At 44.7% G+C, this 21,364-nt stretch overlaps 1 protein-coding gene and 2 long non-coding RNA genes across 4 annotated transcripts; 1 reads left to right on the forward strand and 2 right to left on the reverse strand.

Moving 5' to 3' along the window:
* Window positions 1-219: 219 nt before the first annotated feature.
* On the reverse strand, window positions 220-824 carry LOC138849244 (uncharacterized). Its single transcript, XR_011387749.1, has 2 exons — window positions 692-824; window positions 220-354 (listed from the first exon to the last, which is right to left on the reverse strand). It is a non-coding gene; the product is annotated as an uncharacterized lncRNA (long non-coding RNA).
* A 3,250-nt stretch (window positions 825-4,074) lies between these two features.
* On the forward strand, window positions 4,075-17,840 carry RWDD2B (RWD domain containing 2B). 2 transcript variants are annotated; one of them, XM_008267155.4, is made up of 6 exons: window positions 4,075-4,510; window positions 7,507-7,687; window positions 15,675-15,901; window positions 15,989-16,056; window positions 16,178-16,540; window positions 17,150-17,840. In XM_008267155.4, exons 3-6 carry the CDS (start codon window positions 15,695-15,697, stop codon window positions 17,382-17,384), a joined length of 873 nt encoding a protein of 290 aa, XP_008265377.3. In that variant the 5' UTR covers window positions 4,075-4,510; window positions 7,507-7,687; window positions 15,675-15,694; the 3' UTR covers window positions 17,385-17,840. The 2 variants fall into 2 exon arrangements, with proteins under 2 accessions (XP_008265377.3, XP_017202689.3); XM_017347200.3 differs by lacking the exon at window positions 4,075-4,510 and adding an exon at window positions 4,652-4,834.
* Window positions 16,268-19,708, reverse strand: LOC127494003 (uncharacterized). Its single transcript, XR_011387748.1, has 3 exons — window positions 19,571-19,708; window positions 18,865-18,983; window positions 16,268-16,405 (listed from the first exon to the last, which is right to left on the reverse strand). It is a non-coding gene; the product is annotated as an uncharacterized lncRNA (long non-coding RNA).
* Window positions 19,709-21,364: the final 1,656 nt, after the last annotated feature.

The following is a 21,364-nucleotide window of genomic DNA, read 5'->3' on the forward strand; positions in this document are numbered from 1 at the left end:
TGTACTAAACTGAAATAAATTAAATTCACCATCCTTGAATTCATTTTAAATAAAGACGCAGTAATGCCAAAGCAAAAATATATATATATATCAACAGAATAAGAAACGTCCAACTTAGTAGATTAATAAAGTGGCATACTAACCTGTCATATGGCCAGAATAACAGTTCATTATATTTGAAGAGCAGAAAGGGGAACTGGTGCACCTTTTTTTAATTAAAAAAGCCGAGATTTTTTTAACGCTTTCTTTTTTAAGCTCCATCGCAGAACTTTTTACAAAACTGTTTTAAACAGAACTTTATACCTGCTTCTTCTGCATGAAACATTTTCCCCCTTGATCTTCCATGGTTGGTATCTGAGAAAGGAATTTGAAATCAGGTAAGATTTGAGGCTCACTAGTCTGGAGGGACATGAGCCATGAGGCCCCTAGTCACATCAGATCTCTAAAACTGCTTAATTTTTTTTTAAGTTTTTTTTTTTTTTTGAAAGAGTTAAGAGAGAGGTAGAACCAGAGAGAGATCTTCCATCTGCTGGTTCACTCCCCAAATGAGGACAACAGCCAGAGCTGAGCTGAGCTGAAGCCAGGAGCTTCTTCTGGGTCTTTTTTTTTTTTTTTTTTTTTTTTTAAGATTTATTTATTTATTTGAAAGTCAGAGTTACACAGAGAGGAGAGGCAGAGAGAGAGGTCTTACATCCTTGGCTCACTCCCCAAATGGCTGCAACAGACGGAGCTGCACGATGGATGAAGCCAGAAGCCAGGAGCCAGGAGCTTCTTCCAGGTCTTCCCTGAGGGTGTAGGGGCCCAAGCACTTGGACCATCTTCTACTACTGCTTTCCCAGGCGATAGCAGAGAGCTGGATTGAAAGAGGAGCAGCCAGAACTAGGGGATGCCGGCGCTTCGGGCCAGGGCGTTAACCCACTACACCACAGCGCCGGCCCCTTCTTCTGGGTCTTTCACGAGTGTGCAAGGAGCCCAAGGACTTGGGCCATCTTCTACTGCTTTCCTAGGCCATAGCAGAGAGCTGGATTGGAAGATGAGTATCCAGGACAAGAACTGGCACCCATATGGGATGCCGGCACTTGCAGGCTAGGGTTTTAATCCTCTGCACCACAGCGCCAGCCCCTTAAATTGTTTAGTTCTTGCCCACTAGCTAATGACATTCCAGTGATGACTAACTCCAGTAAAACGTGTTCTTGCTTGTTGCAATTTTCTCTCCGGAATATACAGCAGAGTAAGCAGCAGCTAATCAACAGCTGATTAATACTGCTTGTACTAACCAGATTATATGAAACAGATTAATGGTTTGTATTAATCAATGTAATTCTAACTACCCATTTTGTTGTAACCTCCATTTTGTGTTTCTTGTCTTCTTAAAAATAAGTAATCCCCAACCCCAGTGCCATTTGGAGCACATATTCTGGGCAGCTTGAATATAGGTAGCCCACTGGCCATCCTCATTGTCTCTCATAAAGTCTGTCATACTCAGTGTGCCTCAGTTTGCTTTCTAGGCTGGTTTATGTTATTGTCCCAGAAAGGCCACTGCCTCACCAAAGTATTCACCAAGCAAACTACATAATCACTGATCAACCCATATCAACTTAGTTTTCTTCCCTGCCCAGCAATCAATCACTATCTGGTTATTTTTCTTTTTCACCTCTATGTGTATCCTGGTCCCTAATACACAGATATGTAGAAATGTAAGCTCTTGGAGAAGTAGGGCATCTTTGTCCTATTCATGTCTGTAACGTTCATGATTTAGAAGTGCCTGGAACACAGTGTTTGATGATTTATTGAAATGGTGTCATTAGAAATGAAATGCTATACAAGAATCTTCACAGCATCTTTATTCATAATAGTCAAAAAACTAGAAACAGCTCAGTTTTTCTTTAAAACAAGAACACAAAAATAGTATATTCATGCAGGGGAATACTACCAAAGCAATAAAAAACAAAACAATATTCACAAGAACATGGACAGATCTTTAAAATATACTGAGTGACAGCCCTACACAGAAGTACCTGCTGTATGTTTCCAAACATAGTAAATTCCAGAACAGGCAAAACTAATTATGGTGGGGGAAAATGTAACATTATTTGCCTCTTGAGAGAGTTGGGTGGAGACTAAAAAGGAGAACTTTGGGGGTTGATGATAATGTTCTAAATCTTTTTTTTTTAATTATTTATTTGAGAACTAGAGTTACAGTGAAAGGGAGAGAGAGAGAGAAAAGGTCTTCCTTCTGTTGGTTCACTCCCCAAATGGCTGCAATGGCCGGAGCTGCACCGATCTGAAGCCAGGAGCCAGGTGCTTCCTCCTGGTCTCTTACATGGGTGCAGGGGCCCAAGCACTTGGGCCATCCTCCCCTGCTTTCCCAGGCCATAGCAGAGAGCTGGATTGGAAGAGCAGCCGGGACTAGTCAGCTCCCATATGGGATGCTGGCACCGCAGGTGGAGGATTAACCTACTGGCCATGGCACCGGTCCCAATGTTTTATGTCTTAATAGGGTTTCAGTTACACAGGTGTACGCACTTTTCAAAACTCAGTAAATGTACATTTAAGATATGCATTTCCTTTTTAACTCAAAAGAAAACTCAATTAGGACTAATGATAGGCACACTCACAAGGAAAGTGTACTAATCTGCAAGTTACTTTAAAATCTATCGGAAGAACTGGTGTTGTGGTGCAGTGGTTAACCTGCTGCCTGCAATGGTGGCATCCCAAGTGAGTATTGGTTCAAGTCCCAGCTGCTCCTTTTCCAACCCAGTACCCTACTAATGTGCAAGTAAAAGCAGCAGAAGACAGCCCAAGTGCTTTGGCCTCTGCCACCACTATGGGATACCAGTATGGAGTTCCTGGCTTCTGCCTGGCTTAGCCCCAGCCATTGGAGTCATTTGGGGAATAAACCAGAACATGGGAGATCTTACTCTCTTTCTGTAACTGCCTTTCAAAGAAACAAATTTAAAAGTAAATAAAATGTATCAGAAAAAAATGGATTGATGAGTGACAAAGCAGGTAAAGTAAAAAATGTTATGCTGATCTCTCTACATCTTTGCTTTTAATCTCAGAGCTGGTGTTTGGTGCTCAAATTCCTGCTGTCTGCTGATACATGCCATGGTAGGCAGCATGTGATGGCTCAGGTACCTGGGTTCCTGCCACCCATATGGAAGACCCAGCTGGAGGTACCTGGCTTTGGCCTGGCTTCACTCCAGCTGTTTGGGGCATCTAAGGAGTAAACTAACCGTTGGCAGATCTCTGTCTCCACTTTTCAAATAAATGAAAATAAACTTTAAACATTTTTAAAAACAGGTTTCTTATCCTCAACAATATCAACATTTTGGACCAGCAAGTTCTTAGTTGTAGTGGCACATTCTCTGGATTGTAGACAACTGAGTAGCATCCCGAGGCTCCACCTACTAGATGCCAGTGGCATCGCTCCAGTGGTGACAACCCAAAATGTGTTCTGACATTGCTCAACAGGGGTGAAGGCACTCTTCCTTGAGAAATGTTCTACTGCTTCACTGTAAAAATCTCTCATCCTTATTTTATGCTTTAGATTTTCTATACCCACGGTTCGAGGAAAAAGAATTAATAACATTGAAAACCATTCACAAAACACAAGCGCCTTCAGATGCAGCTCTGAAGACCTATTTACTATCATCTTTTATTTTTTTAAAGAGAAGATTGTGAAGTTAGCAGTGATAATAGCTACCAGTGAATATCAATACCTACAAACCTTACGACTTTCCTAAAATAAGCGTGCAACACTACAAAAAGTGCACTGCATACAGAATGAGAAGGAACACCCTGTAACTACCCCCCGTGCTGGAATCTCCTTCTAACTCTCCTTTCAGTAACAGAGATAAATAATTCTGCGTATTCACCCGGTCCTCCCTGCTTGGTTACCAGGTAAGAACACAGGCCATCACCCTAGTGTCTTGCTCCTCTATGGTTCATGGACAAGGACCACCACTGCGTGGAGAGACTAGAAACGCTAATTGGGACCCCACTCCTCCCTACCCAGTAGAGATCTGTACCGCGGCAGGACTCCCCAAGGATTCCCAGGCACGCAGGCGCTGCGGGAGCCCAACTTGAGTGGGCAGATCCGCGTCCCAGGACACGGCGCCCGCTCCACTCCGACAGCCAGCGGTGGGAAGCGCCGATGGGGCTGGAATGCAGAGGGCCCTAAAAGGAAGACTCTGCGAGTGAGACGCACCTAACGGGGCCAAAGAATTCCTTCTGTTGATCCGACTTTAGAGGAAAACTCAAGCCGGTGCCGATGTCTAGCCGAACCCACAGATCAGGGCGTCCTCGGCTTCCGGAACCCGCGGCCTGGCCTGCGCGCATGCGCCAGCTGAGGGCGCGCTCTCACGCCCCCCAGGCCACCGCGCAAGAGCGAGGAGTAAAGGTCGGGCGGCCGTAACCGCGGATTCCGACGCTTCCTCCAGACGCGACTTGAGCAGTCCGTGCAGCAAGGAAGCCTGGAGCTCCAGCAGTGAGGGAGCTGCTGCCAGAGGTGAGTCTCCCGTCCGCCCAGCAGCAGGGACGGCGGGCCTGGGGCTCCTGCGCCGCGGCAGTGCGTACCGCCTTCCCGGAACTGGCCGACGTCGTGGCTCCGCCTCCCCTCGCGCTGCGCGTTCTCTCATTGGTCGGAACCGACCTCGCCCTCGTGCCCCGCCTGCAGCCGGGGCCCGACATTCCCGTCTCTAGCTGGGGCCCCAGTTCCCCAACGGTGGGCGCCTTTCAGGACGCGGGCGGTGGTGCTCTTTGGCGAACAATAGTAATCACCAAGGCCGAGCCCACTCACGAAAGTCAACTTGCATTGTACATCCTTTAAATCGTGAGTCGGAAAATTCTCATCAACGAAAACCGTCTGGCAAATAAATGACATCCCTTGTGACCTCACTTCCTCTGTTGTCCTTTCACTGGTCCTCTGACAGACTTTGTCGATTCCGCTTCATTTTCCAGACCCCAAACTCAATAGGACCCTCTCCCAACTTGACCCTCCCTCTGGGTGACTTTAAACACATAACGTTAAATAAGCGTTGATGACTCCTCAACTTACATCTGCAGCTGAATTCTTCTATGTATCTGTATTCAGCTGCTTTCTGGACATCTCTAAGTGGTGTCTCAATAGGCATTTCATTACTTAATATGTCAAAAACCAAGCTATAGATCGCCACAATCTCCTCCATCTAAATAAATGGCAAATCCATCTTTTCCAGTAGCTGAAAGCCTTGGAATCATGGCTACCTATCTCATGTAATCCATCAGGAAATGCTGTGTGCTCTACTGTGTTTGTTCAAAATCTTTTTTTATTATTATTATTATTTTTGACAGGCAGAGTGGACAGTGAGAGAGAGAGACAGAGAGGTCTTCCTTTTGCCGTTGGTTCACCCTCCAATGGCCGCCGCTGCAGCCGGCGCACCGCGCTGATCCGATGACAGGAGCCAGGATCCAGGTGCTTTTCCTGGTCTCCCATGGGGTGCAGGGCGCAAGCACCTGGGTCATCCTCCACTGCACTCCCTGGCCATAGCAGAGAGCTGGCCTGGAAGAGGGGCAACCGGGACAGAATCCGGCGCCCCGACCGGGACTAGAACCCGGTGTGCCGGCGCCGCAAGGTGGAGGATTAGCCTATTGAGCCACGGCGCCGACCGTATGTTCAAAATCTTAATGGTTGCTCACTGCCTTGACCCCCAAGCCATCTTCATCTCTCCAAGTCACGGCAGTACCTGTGTGGTCTCCTTGCTTTCCTCTGTTCTCTTGAGCATCAAGTGTCAGACCTTTTCCAGTGACCTTCCGTATCAGGATAAAAACCAAGGTTCCATATTTCCAATATAACCTCTTCTATCACCCTGCCCCCTGCTCAGCATGCCCTAGCCAGGTGCTTTAGAACCTCCTGCCCCTTTGAACATGCTTTTCCTTCTGCCTAGCGCACCCTTTGCTCAGATAAACACATGGTTTCCTTTTGAGTACCTTCTAGTCTCTTCCATGCAGTCATCTCACAAGAGAGGCCTTGGGACTGGGGTTGCAGTGTAACAGGTTAAGATGCTTCTTGTGATGCCAGAATCCCATGTCAGGGTGCCAGTTCCAGTATCAGCTGTTTCACCTCTGATCCAGCTTCCTCCTAATGTGCCTGTACAGGCAGCAGAAAATGTGCCATATTCTTGGGCTTCCTGCAGAACTGTGGTGTTTAGAATCCTTCCAAAGCAAAGAAGGAATAATGAAGAAAGACTCTGGGCTCTTCCTCCGGTCCTCTCATTTCCTGCCTGAATGTTGGCTGAACCCAACCACAAGAAAGTCAGAAGAGCAGGGTGATGTGGGTTACAGAGGTCAGCTGTCCAGAGCAGAGAAGGGCCAGGAATAGTTTTAGGGTACTTATTTGTCAGCTTTTCATTACTACAGTGAAATATTTATGAAGGAAGAATGTTTATTTTGGCTCACAGTTTTGGAGTTTTGCTGTCCATGATCAGGTTTTTGGTATCTGATAATCACATTCATAGGAGCAGAGTCCTGAGTTGATGCAAGGCATCACATAGCAAGGGGGAAAGCAGGTGGAGAAAGAATCACATGGCAAGCCAGGAAGCAAGGAAAATAGATGAACTCAACTTGGTTTTTATAACCAGTGTTCTTGAGAGAACTACTATTGATAGCACTCTCCCGTTGACCGGAGAACCTCCCACTAGGTACAGCTCCTAAACACTATGAATGGATTAAATTTGGGCCATTTTTCTGCCATCAACTTTATAACTTTGGGGTTTTAGGAGCTACCCAGTGGCTGGCGCCGTGGTATAGTGGGTAAAGCCACTGCCTGCAGTGCCAGCATCCCATATGGGCACCAGTTCAACTCCCAGCTGCTCCACTTCTGATCCAGCTCTCTGCTATGGCCTGGGAAATCAGTAGATGGCCCAAGTGCTTCAGCCCCTGCACCTGCATGGGAGACCCAGAAGAAGCTCCTGGCTCCTCGCTTTGGCCAGTTCCCAGCCACTGTGGTCATCTGGGGAGTGAACGAGCTGATGGATGATCTCTCTGTCTGTCTCTAACTCTGTCTTTCAAATACATAAAAAAAATTATTTTTAAAAAAGCTACGTAAGTTCAAAAAACTGTTGAAGCCTAGCAGGCACAAGCGAAATAACTAGTTTGCAGGAAAACAGACCACATGATGAACCCCTGAATGAGGCCTTGACAGTTGGGATTGTGAAGAAGGGGCAGGTTCTGGTCTGTACTATTTCTCTTGTGCTCAGAGAGGGCAGAGCCCCCACCACTATAGTGCTTTCCTGCCTCAAAGAGCTTTCTACCAGAAACTGTCCCCACTATGCCTCCTCCTCCACTTGTCTACATGTTACCCTTCCTTCAAGGTTCAGCTCAGATCCTGCCTCCTTCAAATGTTTCCTTATGGCCCATTTCATTGATACTACCCGCATCTTAATAGAAAGATTATATCTTAGTACCTATACCTATAAAGTCATTTAACACTTTGCTTTTTATTATTGTTGTCCTGTATCTTTTTAGATCTACAGCCTTATCTTCAAGCTAAATAGAAAGCTCCAATGAGGCGTGAAGAATGAAGTTCTACATACAGTAACTGTAACTGTTCAATAAACCTTTACCAAAGAGGAAAAAGAATGCAATGAAGACACTGCTGACTTCAATAATAGTGTGTGATTCCACAGAATAAAGTCTGTTTGAAAAGGTAAGCCAAGTTTTCTTGCAACAAGATTGAGCTTTGTTTTTTTGTGTTTTTTTATTTTTTTGTCAAAAGTGTAACTCCCCCCTCCCCTTTTCCTTTTGAATTTAGAAGTACTACAGCAAATCATGAAATGTCAAGTGGTATAAAAGCAGAGAAATTAGGCCGGCGCCGCGGCTCACTAGGCTAATCCTCCGCCTGGCGGCGCCAGCACACCGGGTTCTAGTCCCGGTTGGGGCGCCGGATTCTGTCCCGGTTGCCCCTCTTCCAGGCCAGCTCTCTGCTGTGGCCAGGGAGTGCAGTGGAGGATGGCCCAGGTGCTTGGGCCCTGCACCCCATGGGAGACCAGGAAAAGCACCTGGCTCCTGGCTCCTGGCTCCTGCCACCAGATCAGCGCAGTGCGCCGGCCACAGCGCGCCAACCGCAGCGGCCATTGGAGGGTGAACCAATGGCAAAGGAAGACCTTTCTCTCTGTCTCTCTCACTGTCCACTCTGCCTGTCCAAAAAAAAAAAAAAAAAGCAGAGAAATTAGAAGTGAAAAAGTCTTTTCCTTCTTCCCTAACTTGTTTTAGCTAACTGACTTCTTTTATGCATATGTTATCATGTAAAGATAACATAATACAAATGGTCCTTAAATGGTTTGGCTTAAGAGTTTTCCACTTTATTATGGAGCAGAAAGAAGTGTGTATTCAGTAGAAACCAAACTTGGGATTCTGAATTTTGATCTTTGATCTTCTCCCAAGCTAGGGACATGCAGTGCAATACTACTTTCTTGCAGTAGTGGGCGGTGACAGTGAGCTACTGCTGCCAGTCAGTAACAATCACAGATGTAAACTGATACTCTTCAATGTACTATATTGCTAAGCTTGGTAAGTTGGGTGTATTAAATGCATTTCTGACTTAGGAATTTTTCAACTTAATTGTGGGTTGGTTTATCAGAACAAAACACCATTGTAAGTCAAGAAGAATCTGTATTTGTACTGTTCTGCAATATGCTTTTTTTAGGTAACCAAATATGAACATCAATGGCAATGTACATTTAAAAAATATTTATTTATTTATTTTTAAAGATTTATTTATTTATTTAATTGAGAGGCAGAGGTCCTTCATCCGCTGGTTCACTCCCCAAATGGCCGCAACAGCCAATCCGAAGCCAGGATCCAGAGCTTTTTCCAGGTCTAAAATATGCGTACAGGGGCCCAAGCACTTGGGTCATCTTCCACTGCTTTCCCAGGCCATTAGCTGGGAGCTGGATCAGAAGAGGAGCAACTGTGACTCGAACTAGCACCCACATGAGATAGTGGTGCTTCAGGCAGAGGCTTATCCTATTATGCCACAGTGCCGGCCCCCTTATTTGTTTATTTCAAAGGCACAGTGACAGAGGGGGAGAGGCAGAGAGATCTTCCATCTGCTGGTTTATTCCCCAAATGGCTGCAATGGCTTTAGCTGGACCACTCCTAAGCCAGGAGCCTGGAACTCCATCTAGGTATCCCATGTGAGTGGAAGGAGCCCAAGTACTTGGACCATCTTCCTCTGCTTTCTAAGGTGCAGTAGTGGGGAGCCAGATTGGAAAGAGAACAGCCAGGACTTGAAACAACACTTAGATATGGGATGACAGCATCACAAGCAGTGACTTCACTGCACCACAATGCCAGCCCCACCCACCCCCCTTTTCTGCACCCCCATTTTTAAAGACTCACTTGGGTGCCGGTACTGTGGCACAGCGGGATAACGCCCTGGCCTGAAGCGCCAGCATCCCATAGGGGTGCCGGTTCTAGTCCCAGCTGCTCTTCTTCCAATCCAACTCTCTGCTATGGCCTGGGAAAACAGTAGAAGATGGCCCAAGTGCTTGGGCCCCTATACCCTCGTGGGAGACCTGGAAGAAGCTCCTGGCTCCTGGCTTCGGGTCAGCACAGTTCCAGCCATTGGGGCCATCTGGGGAGTGAACCAGCGGATGGAAGACCTTGTTCTCTATCTACCTCTCTGTAACTCTGTCTTTCAAATAAATAAAATAAATCTTAAAAAAAATAAAATAAATAAAATAAAATAAAGACTCATTTGATTATTTGAAAGGCAGAGTTACAGAGAGGCAGAGGCAGGGAGATCCTCCATCCGCTGGTTCACTCCTTAAATGACCGCATGAATGGGCTGCACTGATCCAAAGTCAGGAGCCAGGAGCTTCTTGTGGGTCTCCCACATGGGTGCAGGGCTTCTGCTTTCCCAGGCCATAGCAGAGAGCTGGATTGGAACTGAAGCAGCTGGCTCTCAAATCTGGCCATATGGGGTGCCAGCACTGCAAGCAGCGGCTTTACCAGCTATGCCACAGTGCTGGCCCCACAATGCTGGCCAGTCCCTTTTAATTACCTTAAAATCCTACTCTTTGGATGTGTATTTATTAAACTAGTCTCTTATTATTGAAGTTACATTATTTTTGTTTTATTTTCTTACAGACAGTGACAGTGATGCATTGAACCTCTTTAAAATATATTTTTATGGCTGGCACCGTGGCTCAATAGGCTAATCCTCCACCTAGCGGCACCGGCACACCGGGTTCTAGTCCCGGTCGGGGCGCCGGATTCTGTCCCGGTTGCCCCTCTTCCAGGCCAGCTCTCTGCTGTGGCCAGGGAGTGCAGTGGAGGATGGCCCAAGTGCTTGGGCCCTGCACCCCATGGGAGACCAGGAGAAGTACCTGGCTCCTGCCTTCTGATCAGCGCAGTGCGCCGGCTGCAGCGCGCGCCAGCCGTGGCGGCCATTGGAGGGTGAACCAACGGCAAAGGAAGACCTTTCTCTCTGTCTCTCTCTCTCACTATCCACTCTGCCTGTCCAAAAAAAAAATATATATATATATATATATTTTTTATACAATGTCTGATTTATGTCTTAGGTTCATATGAGTGGAATTTTTTAAAAAGTTTTATTTATTTTATTTGAAAGTCAAAGTTACACAGAGAGAGAAGGAGAGGCAGAGAGAGAGGTCTTCCATCCACTGGTTCACTCCCCAGCTGGCTGCAACAGCTGGAACTGCGCCAATCTGAAGCCAGGAGCCAGGAGCTTCTTCCAGATCTCCCACACGGGTGCAGAGGCCCAAGGGCTTGGACCATCTTCTACTGCTTTCCCAAGCCATAGCAGAGAGCTGGAACGGAAGTGGAGCAGCCGGGCCTCGAACCAGTGCCCATATGGGATGCCAGCACTGCAGGCAGCTGCATTACCCGCTACTCTGCAGCACCGGCCCCAATGAGTGGAATATTTAAATCAACTTTCCTTATACTAGGTTTTCCCCTTATGGCAGTTACTAGACGCTAACCATCTTCTTTTGCCAACTTCCCAAAATTAAGTGGGACTGCCACTTTTAATGTAAGATGGAGTGAGTATATTTTTCTCTGTCTTTACCACTGTGTACAACTAATAATCCTGGACACTATCTATAAAGCATATGCAAAGAGAGTCTGAAAGGTGGAAAGAAGGCAGACTGGCTAGTGATCTTGAGAACCAAGCAAGGATGTGGTGGTGACGTCCCTGGGTATTCTTTTTGCCTCAAGTATCCCAGACATGACACTGGAAAATTAGAAACCCAGAAACACCAATGGTGTGGACCAAAAAAGACAAAAAGCACTAACAAAAACTTGCTCTCTGCAGCTAAAGGACCAGGAAGGGGACAGCCTAGCTAAATAAAAAAACATATAGTGAATGTTCTATACTAGGTGAATACCACAGAAAACACTGAGGCCCTACCCATGTCCATACCAGTAAATGGATCCCAGATTTCACCCTCATTGAATGAAGCACCTAAATCCCTATGCCTCATAAGGACAATATCAGAGAAGTCTGTGTAGGGACCCAGGACTTCCCAGGAGGCCCTAACAGGAAGGACCTCACTGGCCTGTGTCAGATCGGAATACAGGGAAGCCTCTACTTCCACCCTCATGCAGCAGTAACAATGTACCTTTCCCACATCCTGCTAGGGTAATATCAGAGGAGTTGTAGTGGAGAGTCAGGACTTTGACCACAGCCTGGCAGTAACAAGGCCACATCCTTGTCAGTGGAGGGCACATGGGGACCAATTAAGTCACTGCTGCAGTTCCCAGCCAGGGGGCACAGTTAGAGGCCTGTAGCAGAGCCAGAACTCCTATTCTTATGCAGCAGTAATGAAGAGCTTCCTTTCCGAACAGGTCTTCAAAGAAGGAGGTACCTTTCTCTGAAGGGAGGAGAGAACCTCCACTTTGACTATGACCTTGTCTAAACAAGATAAGGGTCGGAGAACTCAAGGGGCTTCCATAGCCTTGGAAACTCATGACTGGTGCATAGGGAGATTACTGATGCCATAAACAGGAGTGTCAATTTGTAAAGTCAACAACAGGAGTCACTGTGCACTTACTCCTCATGTAGGATCTCTGTCCTTAATGTGCTGTACATTGAGATTTAATGCTATAACGAGTACTCAAACAGTATATTTCACTTTGTGTTTCTATGGGGGTGCAAACTGTTGAAATCTTTACTTAATGTATACTAAACTGATTTTCTGTAAAAAAAAAAAAAAAAAGAAAAAGAAAAAGAAAAAAGAAATTATCAATTCCCAACTTGACTCTCACTGGGATTAAACATGACAATAGGTCTGATCTGATTTCATCATCATTTAAAAAAAATCATCTATTATTTTTCACTTTATGTTTCTGTGTGGGAGCAAACTGTTGAAATCCTTACTTAATGTATACTAAGCTGATCTTCTGTATATTAAGATAATCGAAAATGAATCCTCATGTGAATGGAAGGGGAGAGGGAGTGGGAAAGGGGAGGGTTGTGGGTGGGAGGGACGTTATGGGGGGGAAGCCATTGTAATCCATAAGTCGTACTTTGGAAATTTATATTCATTAAATAAAAGTTAAAAAAAAAAAAAAGAAGAGCTTCCTTTCCCCCAACCTCATATCAGAGGAGGCTAAGCAGGGAACCTGAACCTCTCCATTTGGCAGTAAAAAGGCAGCACCCCTCTTTCCCAACTGTAGCAGTATAACAAAAATAGATTTAATAATATCCATAGTCTCAAAACATAATACCCAAAATGTCCAAGTTTCTTTCTTCTTTTTTTAAGATTTTATTTATTTTATTTGAGAGGTAGAGTTACAGACAGTGAGAGGGAGAGACAGAGAGAAAGGTCTTCCTTCTGTTGGTTCACTCCCCCAGATGGCTGCAACAGCCGGTGCTGTACCGATCTGAAGCCAAGAGCCACATCGGAAGTGGAGCCGCTGGGACTCGAACTGGCACCCATATGGGATGCCAGCACTGCAGGCATCGGCTTTACCTACTATGCCACAGCACCAGCCCCAATATATTTTTAAAAGTACAAAAAATTTAAATGGTAGGGGAAGGTTACAATCTCCTGCCATTGACCTCCTCTCCTTTCTAAGTCCTTCATCTGAGGCAAATAATTTTTGGTTTTATATTAAACAATATTTTAAGCAATCTACATATACATATTTACAACATACATGCTGAGATAATGTGTCATTAGCAGATAGCTGGATAGGAAGTGGAGCACCCAGGACTCAAACCAGCACCCATATGGGTTGCCGGTGCTGCAGACAGAGGCTTAACTTACTACACCACAATGTTGGCCCCCAAAGATGATTCTAAAAGACTTATTTATTTGAAAGGCAGAGTTACACAAAGAAGGAGAAAGAGAAAGGAGAGATCTTCCTTCTGCTGGTTCACTCCCCAAGGCAGGGGCTGGGCCAGTCAGGCTCCCAGTCAGGAGCCTAGAACTTCATCCAGATTTCCCACAGGGGTGGCAGGGGCCCGAGTACCAACTTCCTTGCTAGTGCACATGGGAGATGGATCAGAAGTGGAGCAGCCAGGGCTCAAACTAGCACTCATATGGGATGTCAGTATCATAGGTGGTAACTGAACTCACTATACCACAATGTTGGCCCCAAGATTTTTTTCTTTATCTTTGGTTTTCAGAAGTTTGATTATGATGTTTCTTGTCATGGGTTTTCTTTGGGCTTATCCTGCTTGTGGTCCATTCAGCTTCTTGTATCTTTAGGTTCATGGTTTTGACAAATTTGAGAAGTTTCCAGCTATTTGAGCACTTTTTCAGCCCTGCCCTCTTTTCCCGTCTCCTGAGACTCTGCTGCATGTATGTTAAATGTTTTATTACAGTCCTTTATCTCCCTAAAACTCTGTTTACTTTTGGTCTATTCTCATGTTCAGTTTAGATAATTTCCATTACATCTTCCAGTTTACTGCTCCTTTCCTCTATCCATTTCCTTCTGTTGTAGAGTCCACTCACTGAGTTTTAATTTAGGGTATTGTATTTTTCAATTCCAACATTTCCATTTCATTCTTGTTTACATCTTCTATTTCTTTACTAAGTCTTTTTTTTATTTGTTTCTAGTGTTTTTGCAATTGTTCACTGAAGTAGTTTAAAATTTTTGCTAGATAATTCTGTCAACATAGTCTTGGCATCTATTGTCTTTTTTTTTTTTTTTTTTTTTTTTTTTTTTTGACAGGCAGAGTGGACAGTGAGAGAAAGAGACAGAGAAAGGTCTTCCTTTGCCGTTGGTTCACCCTCCAATGGCCGCTGCACCGCGCTGACCCGAAGGCAGGAGCCAGGTGCTTCTCCTGGTCTCCCATGGGGTGCAGGGCCCAAGCACTTGGGCCATCCTCCACTGCACTCCCTGGCCACAGCAGAGAGCTGGCCCGGAAGAGGGGCAACCGGGACAGAATCCGGCGCCCCGACCGGGACTAGAACCCAGTGTGTCGGCGCCGTAAGGCGGAGGATTGGCATCTATTGTCTTTTACAATCAGTTTGAGATCCTCCTGGTTCTTGGCATGATGAATGGTTTTAGCTTGAAACTCGGACATTTTATGGGGCCAGCACAGTGGGTAAATCCTCCGCCCGCGGTGCTGGCATCCCATATGGACGCCAGTTCTAGTCCCAGCTGCTCTTCTTCCAATCCAGCTCTCTGCTGTGACCTGGGAAAGCAGCAGAGGATGACCCAAGTCCTTGGGCCCTTGCACCCGCATGGGAGACCTGGAAGAAGCTCCTGGCTCCTGGCTTTGGATTGGCACAGCTCTGGCCTTTGCAGCCAACTAGGGAGTGAGCCAGCAGATGGAGGACCTCTCTCTCTCTCTCTGCCTCTCCTTCTCTCTGTAGCCCTTTCAAGTAAATAAATAAATTTTTAAATAGATATATATTTATAAATATTAATAGAGGTTATTTGAGCTGTGAGATAGTCTTTATTTTTCTTCTTTAGATTCATCTGTTTCTTAGAACAGCTAATGAACATTATTATTGACTTAAGAAAAAGAAATTAACCATCCACTTTACTAACCTCTTATTGTGTTCATTCTAGGTTCCCAGTTGTAACCATTTTCTCTTCTGTCCGATAAATTTTTTTTTTTTACTACATACTTGGTTTACTTGGTACTACATACTTGCTTTACTTCAATTAAATTGCTCATGCAGTGGTTGAAGGTGCTAGCTTGATCAACTCTCTAGATAGAGAGTTTTATGGTGCTTTCTGGATCATCCCATATATTTGGTCCTTTGTATATTACATTTGAACGTAGAATATGAGGGAGACACATTTAGATTTCACATTTTAAAAAATTAATTATTTATTTAAGACACACAGAGGTATCTTACCTGCTGATTCCCTCTCCCAAACACCTACAGTGGCCAGTACTGGTCTAGGTCAGAGCTAGGAACCAAGGACTCTATCCAGATTTCCCACATGGGTGGTGGGAACCTAACTACTTGAGCCATCATCTGCTACCTCCCAGGGTTTGCATAAGCAAGAGCAGAACTGGGACTTGAACTAGACATTCTGATATGATATGCAGGCCTCCCAGCTGGCATCTTAACTGCTAAGTAAATTGCCTGCCCCTAAATTTCACATTTTCTAAAGAAATCAAATACATTTTTTGTAAATGCCTATGTCGATCTATTGAGTTTCCCAAGACTGTAAATGTAAATTCTCTATCTCTACCTACTTAGGAATTTATGGATGTCCAAGAATGACTGCAATGGAGCAGGCTGAGGCCCAGCTCTCTGAGTTGGATCTGCTGTCCAGTATGTTCCCCGGTGAAAATGAGCTCATAGTGAATGACCAGCTAGCTTTGGCAGAACTGAAAGACTGTATTGAAAAGAGGACAATGGAGGGGCGATCTTCGAAAGTTTACTTTACCATCAATATGAACCTGGAGATGTCTGAAGAAGCAATGGTAATTTTTTTTTTTTAAGATTAAAACCTGACAGGACTTAAAACAGTGCTTATAGTATTTTACTTCTTTTCTTTCTTTTTTAATTAGGGAATGTTTTCTCTGGCATGTATTCTTCCCTTTAAATACCCTGCAGTTCTGCCTGAAATTACAGTCAGGTATGTTAAAGCAACTCTGGCCAACTTTGGAGATAGAAATTAATCTGCCAATAGAAGTATTTCTCCAGTTTGTTGACAGTACCAAGAAAATTGATACATTTTTCTGTATCTTTTTCATCAGGTCAGTATTATTAAGTAGATCCCAGCAGACTCAGTTGAACACAGAGCTGGCTGCATACCTGCACAAGTATTGTCTCGGAGATGTCTGTATCTTAAATGCCACAGAGTGGGTTAGAGAACATGCCTCTGGCTATGTCAGCAGAGAGGCTCTGTCTCCCTCTACCACAGGAAGCACAATCCAGACCATCGATCTCATTCTCACAAGACTCTGGATCTACAGCCATCACATCTACAACAAATGCAAAAGAAAGAATATTCTAGAGTGGGCAAAGGAGCTTTCCCTGTCTGGGTTTAGCATGCCTGGGAAACCTGGTGTTGTTTGTGTGGAAGGCCCACAAAGTGCTTGTGAAGAATTCTGGTCAAGGTTTGCTTTCACATATTTTGTATATCATGTCAATAACTTCAACACTCAAAGAAGTCCTAGGGATGTACAACTAAGTATGTCCCTGGGGTTGTATCTTCATGGGGATTCACTGTCAAGGCAGTAGGTAAGGCAGAAATTGCACAAAATCAGCATCACCCTCCTCACCTGGCACACTGCATAAGGCAGACATTCTCTAATTAAATGGTGGAGGAATTGAGCCTCTGCCTAGGATGTAGTCTAGGATCCTGTCCCATTTCTTCCTCATCTTAGTGATGCTGTACACTGTACACGTTGCGAAACAATGGACTTTCTAGAAGCATTAGAATTGCTTTCGGTCTTCTCATTTCCCTACTGAGTTCTGAGAAGTTATTTCAGTGAGTTTGTCATTGCCACAATTCTAAAAAAACTGATACAAGGAAATAATATTGGCAGTTATTGAGTTTAGGGATGGGGAATACAATGAGAATCACATTTGGTAAATCCTGGTGATATTATGGTGAATTACTTTTAGGGAGAGGCATGGATAAATATGTTTCCTAACTTTTATTTTCAGTGCCACATATGATACCACACATTTTGAAAACTTCTATTTTGAAAATTTCTTTTCAGACTCAGAAAATTAAACTGGAAGAGAATCTTAATTCGCCATCGAGAAGACATTCCTTTTGATGGTACGAATGATGAAATGGAAAGACAAAGGAAATTTTCCATTTTTGAGGAAAAAGCGTTCAGTGTTAGTGGAGCCAGAGGAAACCATATGGACTTCGGTCAGCTGTATCAGTTCTTAAATGCCAAAGGTTGTGGAGATGTTTTCCAGATGTTCTTTGGTGTGGAAGGACAATAACTGAGAAAAATGGTAGTTGAGAATAGTTTGTCACTGTTTGCCTTTTGATTTTTCCCCCCAGTGTATATTGATAAATTAAATAATTTAATTTTAGTCCCATTCTAAAATGCTGGGGGAAGAAGACAAAAAAATCAGTATAGCTGAAATGTATTTGTTAAAAATGCCTTGATTAGGAGTGGGTGATTATCCTAGTAGCTGAGGTACCCATGTCTCACATTGAAGCGCCTGGCTCAGAGTCCAGCTCTGGCTCCTGACTCCAGCTTCCCACCAATGCAGACTCCAGAATGTAATGGTGATGGCTCAAGAAACTGGGTTCCTGCCACGCACAAAGGAGACCTGGATTCTGTTCCCATCCCCTTGCTCTAGCCCCAGCCCAGCCACTGCAGACATCTGGGGCATGAATCAGAATATGGGAACTCTTTCAAATAAATTTTTGAAAATGTCATGATTTGAAAAGACTGAGTTTAAATTTATCTTAAAATTGTTTGATAGAAATTTCTTGACACATAAACTACCTATTTTGAAAGAGAAACTATGTAATAGTAATACTGGTGCTCCAACTTGTTAGCCAATCCTAACTCTCTTCTCCCTTACCTCATCCATAAAGAATCTGAAAAAGCAAACTGCTCACTTTTCTAGTCTTTGTTGCAGCTATGGGTGGTCTAATCATTTCTGGGACAACTTCAGCTTTCTGATTAAAGTGATACATGCAGGGACAACACTGGCATAGCAGGTTAAGCTGTCGCCTACAGCACTGGCATCCCCATATGGGTGCCGATTCCTATCCCAGCTGTTCCACTTCTCATCCAGCTCCTTGCAAATGCACCTGGGAAAGCAGCAGCAGATGGCCCAAGTGTTTGGGCCCCTGCACCCAAGTGGGAGACCCAGATGAAGCTTTTGGCTCCTGGCTTCAATCTGGCCTAGCCCTGACCATTGTGGCCATTTGGGGAAGACTTCTCTCTCCCTCTCTCTAACTTTACCTTTCAAATAAATACATAAATCTTTTTTTTTTTTTTTTAAAGATTTATGTGTTTCTTTGAAAGTCAGAGTGTCACAGAGAGAGGAGAGGCAGAGAGAGAGAGAGGTCTTCCATTCGATGGTTCACTCCCTAGTTGGCCGCAACGGCCAGAGCTGTGCCAGTCTGAAGCCAGGAGCCAGGAGCTTCTTCAGGGTCTCCCACATGGGTGCAGGGGCCCAAAGACTTGGACCATCTTCTACTGCTTTCCCAGGCCATAGCAGAGAGATAGATCGGAAGTGGAGCAGCTGTACCACAGTGCCGGCCCCAATACACAAAATCTTAAAAAAAAAAGTGATAGACACAGGGGCAGGTGTTAGTGGCACAGCAGGTCAAGCCACCACTTGTGATGACTGTGCCCCATATCAGTGCTGATTCTAGTCCTGGCTGCTTCACTTCCAATCCAGATTCCAGGTGCTGTATCCTGCAAGGCAAAGATGATGGGTCAAGTGCTTAGGCCCTTACCATCCATGGGGAGACCCAAGAGGAGTTCCAAGTTCCTGGCCCAGTCCTTGCAGGTGTGAGCATTTAGGTAGTGAACCAGCAGATGGAAGATGTTTTTCTCTGTGTCTCTCTCTGTTGCTCTTTCAAGTAAATGAAAAATAAAAACATTAAAGAAAAATAATAGTTGCAAACTAGGCTACCTATTTTTGCTACAAACACTGAAGTGATGGCTGGAGCTGGAGCTGGAGTAATCCTTCCAAATATGAGGGAAGGACCTAAAGAATCACAAAGATGCCAGTCCCCATGTTGTTGAGCTACCAATCTAATACCAGCGCTGCCTGTCTCTAGATACTTTTTTTTTTTTGACAGGCAGAGTGGACAGTGAGAGAGAGAGACAGAGAGAAAGGTCTTCCTTTTTGCCGTTGGTTCACCCTCCAATGGCCACCGCGGCTGGCGCGCTGCGGCCGGCACATCGCGCTGATCCGAAGCCCGGAGCCAGGTGCTTCTCCTGGTCTCCCATAGGGTTCAGGGCCCAAGCACTTGGGCCATCCTACACTGCACTCCCTGGCCACAGCAGAGAGCTGGCCTGGAAGAGGGGCAACCGGGACAGAATCCGGCGCCCCGACCGGGACTAGAACCCGGTGTGCCGGCGCCACAAGGCAGAGGATTAGCCTATTGAGCCGCGGCGCCGACCAGTCTCTAGATACTTTTATGAAATAAAACACACCTTTGGAACAACGTACTTTCTTGCAAAATGCCTGTCTTGTGGCTTTGACTCCTCCTGTGACACAGTGTCTTCTGTGTCATCCAGCAGAGCATTACAGGATGCAGAAGACATCTTGATAATCAGCAGCTTTTCTCAAGTCCTCTTGATAGATGAGTCTTGGGGTCCATGCTGTGGCACAGTGGGTAAAGCTACCATCAACAGTGCTGGCATTCCAAACAGACGCTGGTTCAAATCCTGGCTGCTCCACTTTGATCCAGCTCCCTATTGATGTGCCTGGGAAAACAGTGGAAGATGGCCCAAATCTTTGGGTCCCTGCACCCTTGTCAGAGACCCAGAAGAAGCTCCTGGGTCCTGTATTTGGCCTGGCCTACCTTCAGCTGTTGTAGCCGTTTGGGGAGTGAACCAGCAGATGGAAGATCTCTGTCTTTCCCCTCTCTCTCTTTAAAATAAAATTAATAAATAAATCTTTAAAAAAAAAGAAAGATGAGTCATGCAGTCAGGAATTAACAATCTGGTCCAAAGCGAGAATCAACACAACACTCTGGAAACTTGGACCTTAGATGAAGAATGCCGTGACACACACATCATGACACATTTTCAGAATTTTTTGGTTTTAAGTAGATTACAACAGTTTATCAAATAATAATTTAGAGCAAATTGGATTTTGACACATTGTTCATTCAGGAAATAGCTTTCCATAAAGCTTTTCCAAAAGGTGCAGGGCAGCCATGGGGTCAGAGGATGTACTACTTTCAGTGGAACTGAAGTGCTACAACTTGTTGGTCTTTGTTTATTAACTTAATTTTAAAAATATGGCTATGCACAAATGTACAGATCTCAAATGTAACATAAACACAGAATACAATCAAGTAGCCTTAAATTTGAGAGGAGGTCTGTTTCCAAAGAAAACTTTTAAGGCTACTTGATTGCAGGGATGTCAGACCCATGTTTTATAGGACATTTCATCTAAATCTAGTCATGGCCAGAGTCGTCAGACACCACAGGTGCACAGCTAGTCTTATCTGGATGTATGGTGGCATCACAGGAAGAAGTGGCATTTCCAGGGCAATGAGGAGGTGAGCAGCTGGGAAGGAATCTGATCAGTTAGATTGTTCTACTATGTAGAGTCAGAAAGAATAAAATAGACCTATCTAATTTAGAAAGATCTTATATATAAAGGTGGTTAAATGAGAATCAGAATTATATTTAAAGCACAGTGCCTATTTCAAGATACAGATATTCCAACTTCATGATTATTATTCTTTTGAAAATAAACAGCAAGTTGGATGGTCCTGAGTATGTTGTATAATGTAAGAGACACAATAAAACCAACTGTAGTTACATGTTGAATACTAGCAATATAACTTTCTTAGACTTCTACCAAAGATTGTATACTTGATATATAAACTTTAAAGTTTGTGCAGTATGACTGCATGTGTATTGGTTCCACAGGGATGTCAATGTATTAATCTTTTACTCATGAATCTCTTGAGCTGGAATCATCTGTAAGGAAATAATCGTTATTCTTGGGAAAAAAAAGTCATAACTCAAATTTTGCCTATGTTCTAAAGAAACATAGTGTGGACAGGTAACCCTAATTACATGTCAATTTTTATTTGTAAAAATAATTGCTATGGCCAGTGCCGCGGCTCACTAGGCTAATCCTCCGCCTGTGGCGCCGGCACCCCGGGTTCTAGTCCCGGTTGGGGCACCAGATTCTGTCCCGGTTGCTCCTCTTCCAGTCCAGCTCTCTGCTGTGGCGCGCGAAGAAGCACCTAGCTCCTGGCTTCGGAT

Source organism: Oryctolagus cuniculus, chromosome 4 (assembly GCF_964237555.1).
Source record: "Oryctolagus cuniculus chromosome 4, mOryCun1.1, whole genome shotgun sequence".
NCBI lineage: Eukaryota > Metazoa > Chordata > Mammalia > Lagomorpha > Leporidae > Oryctolagus > Oryctolagus cuniculus.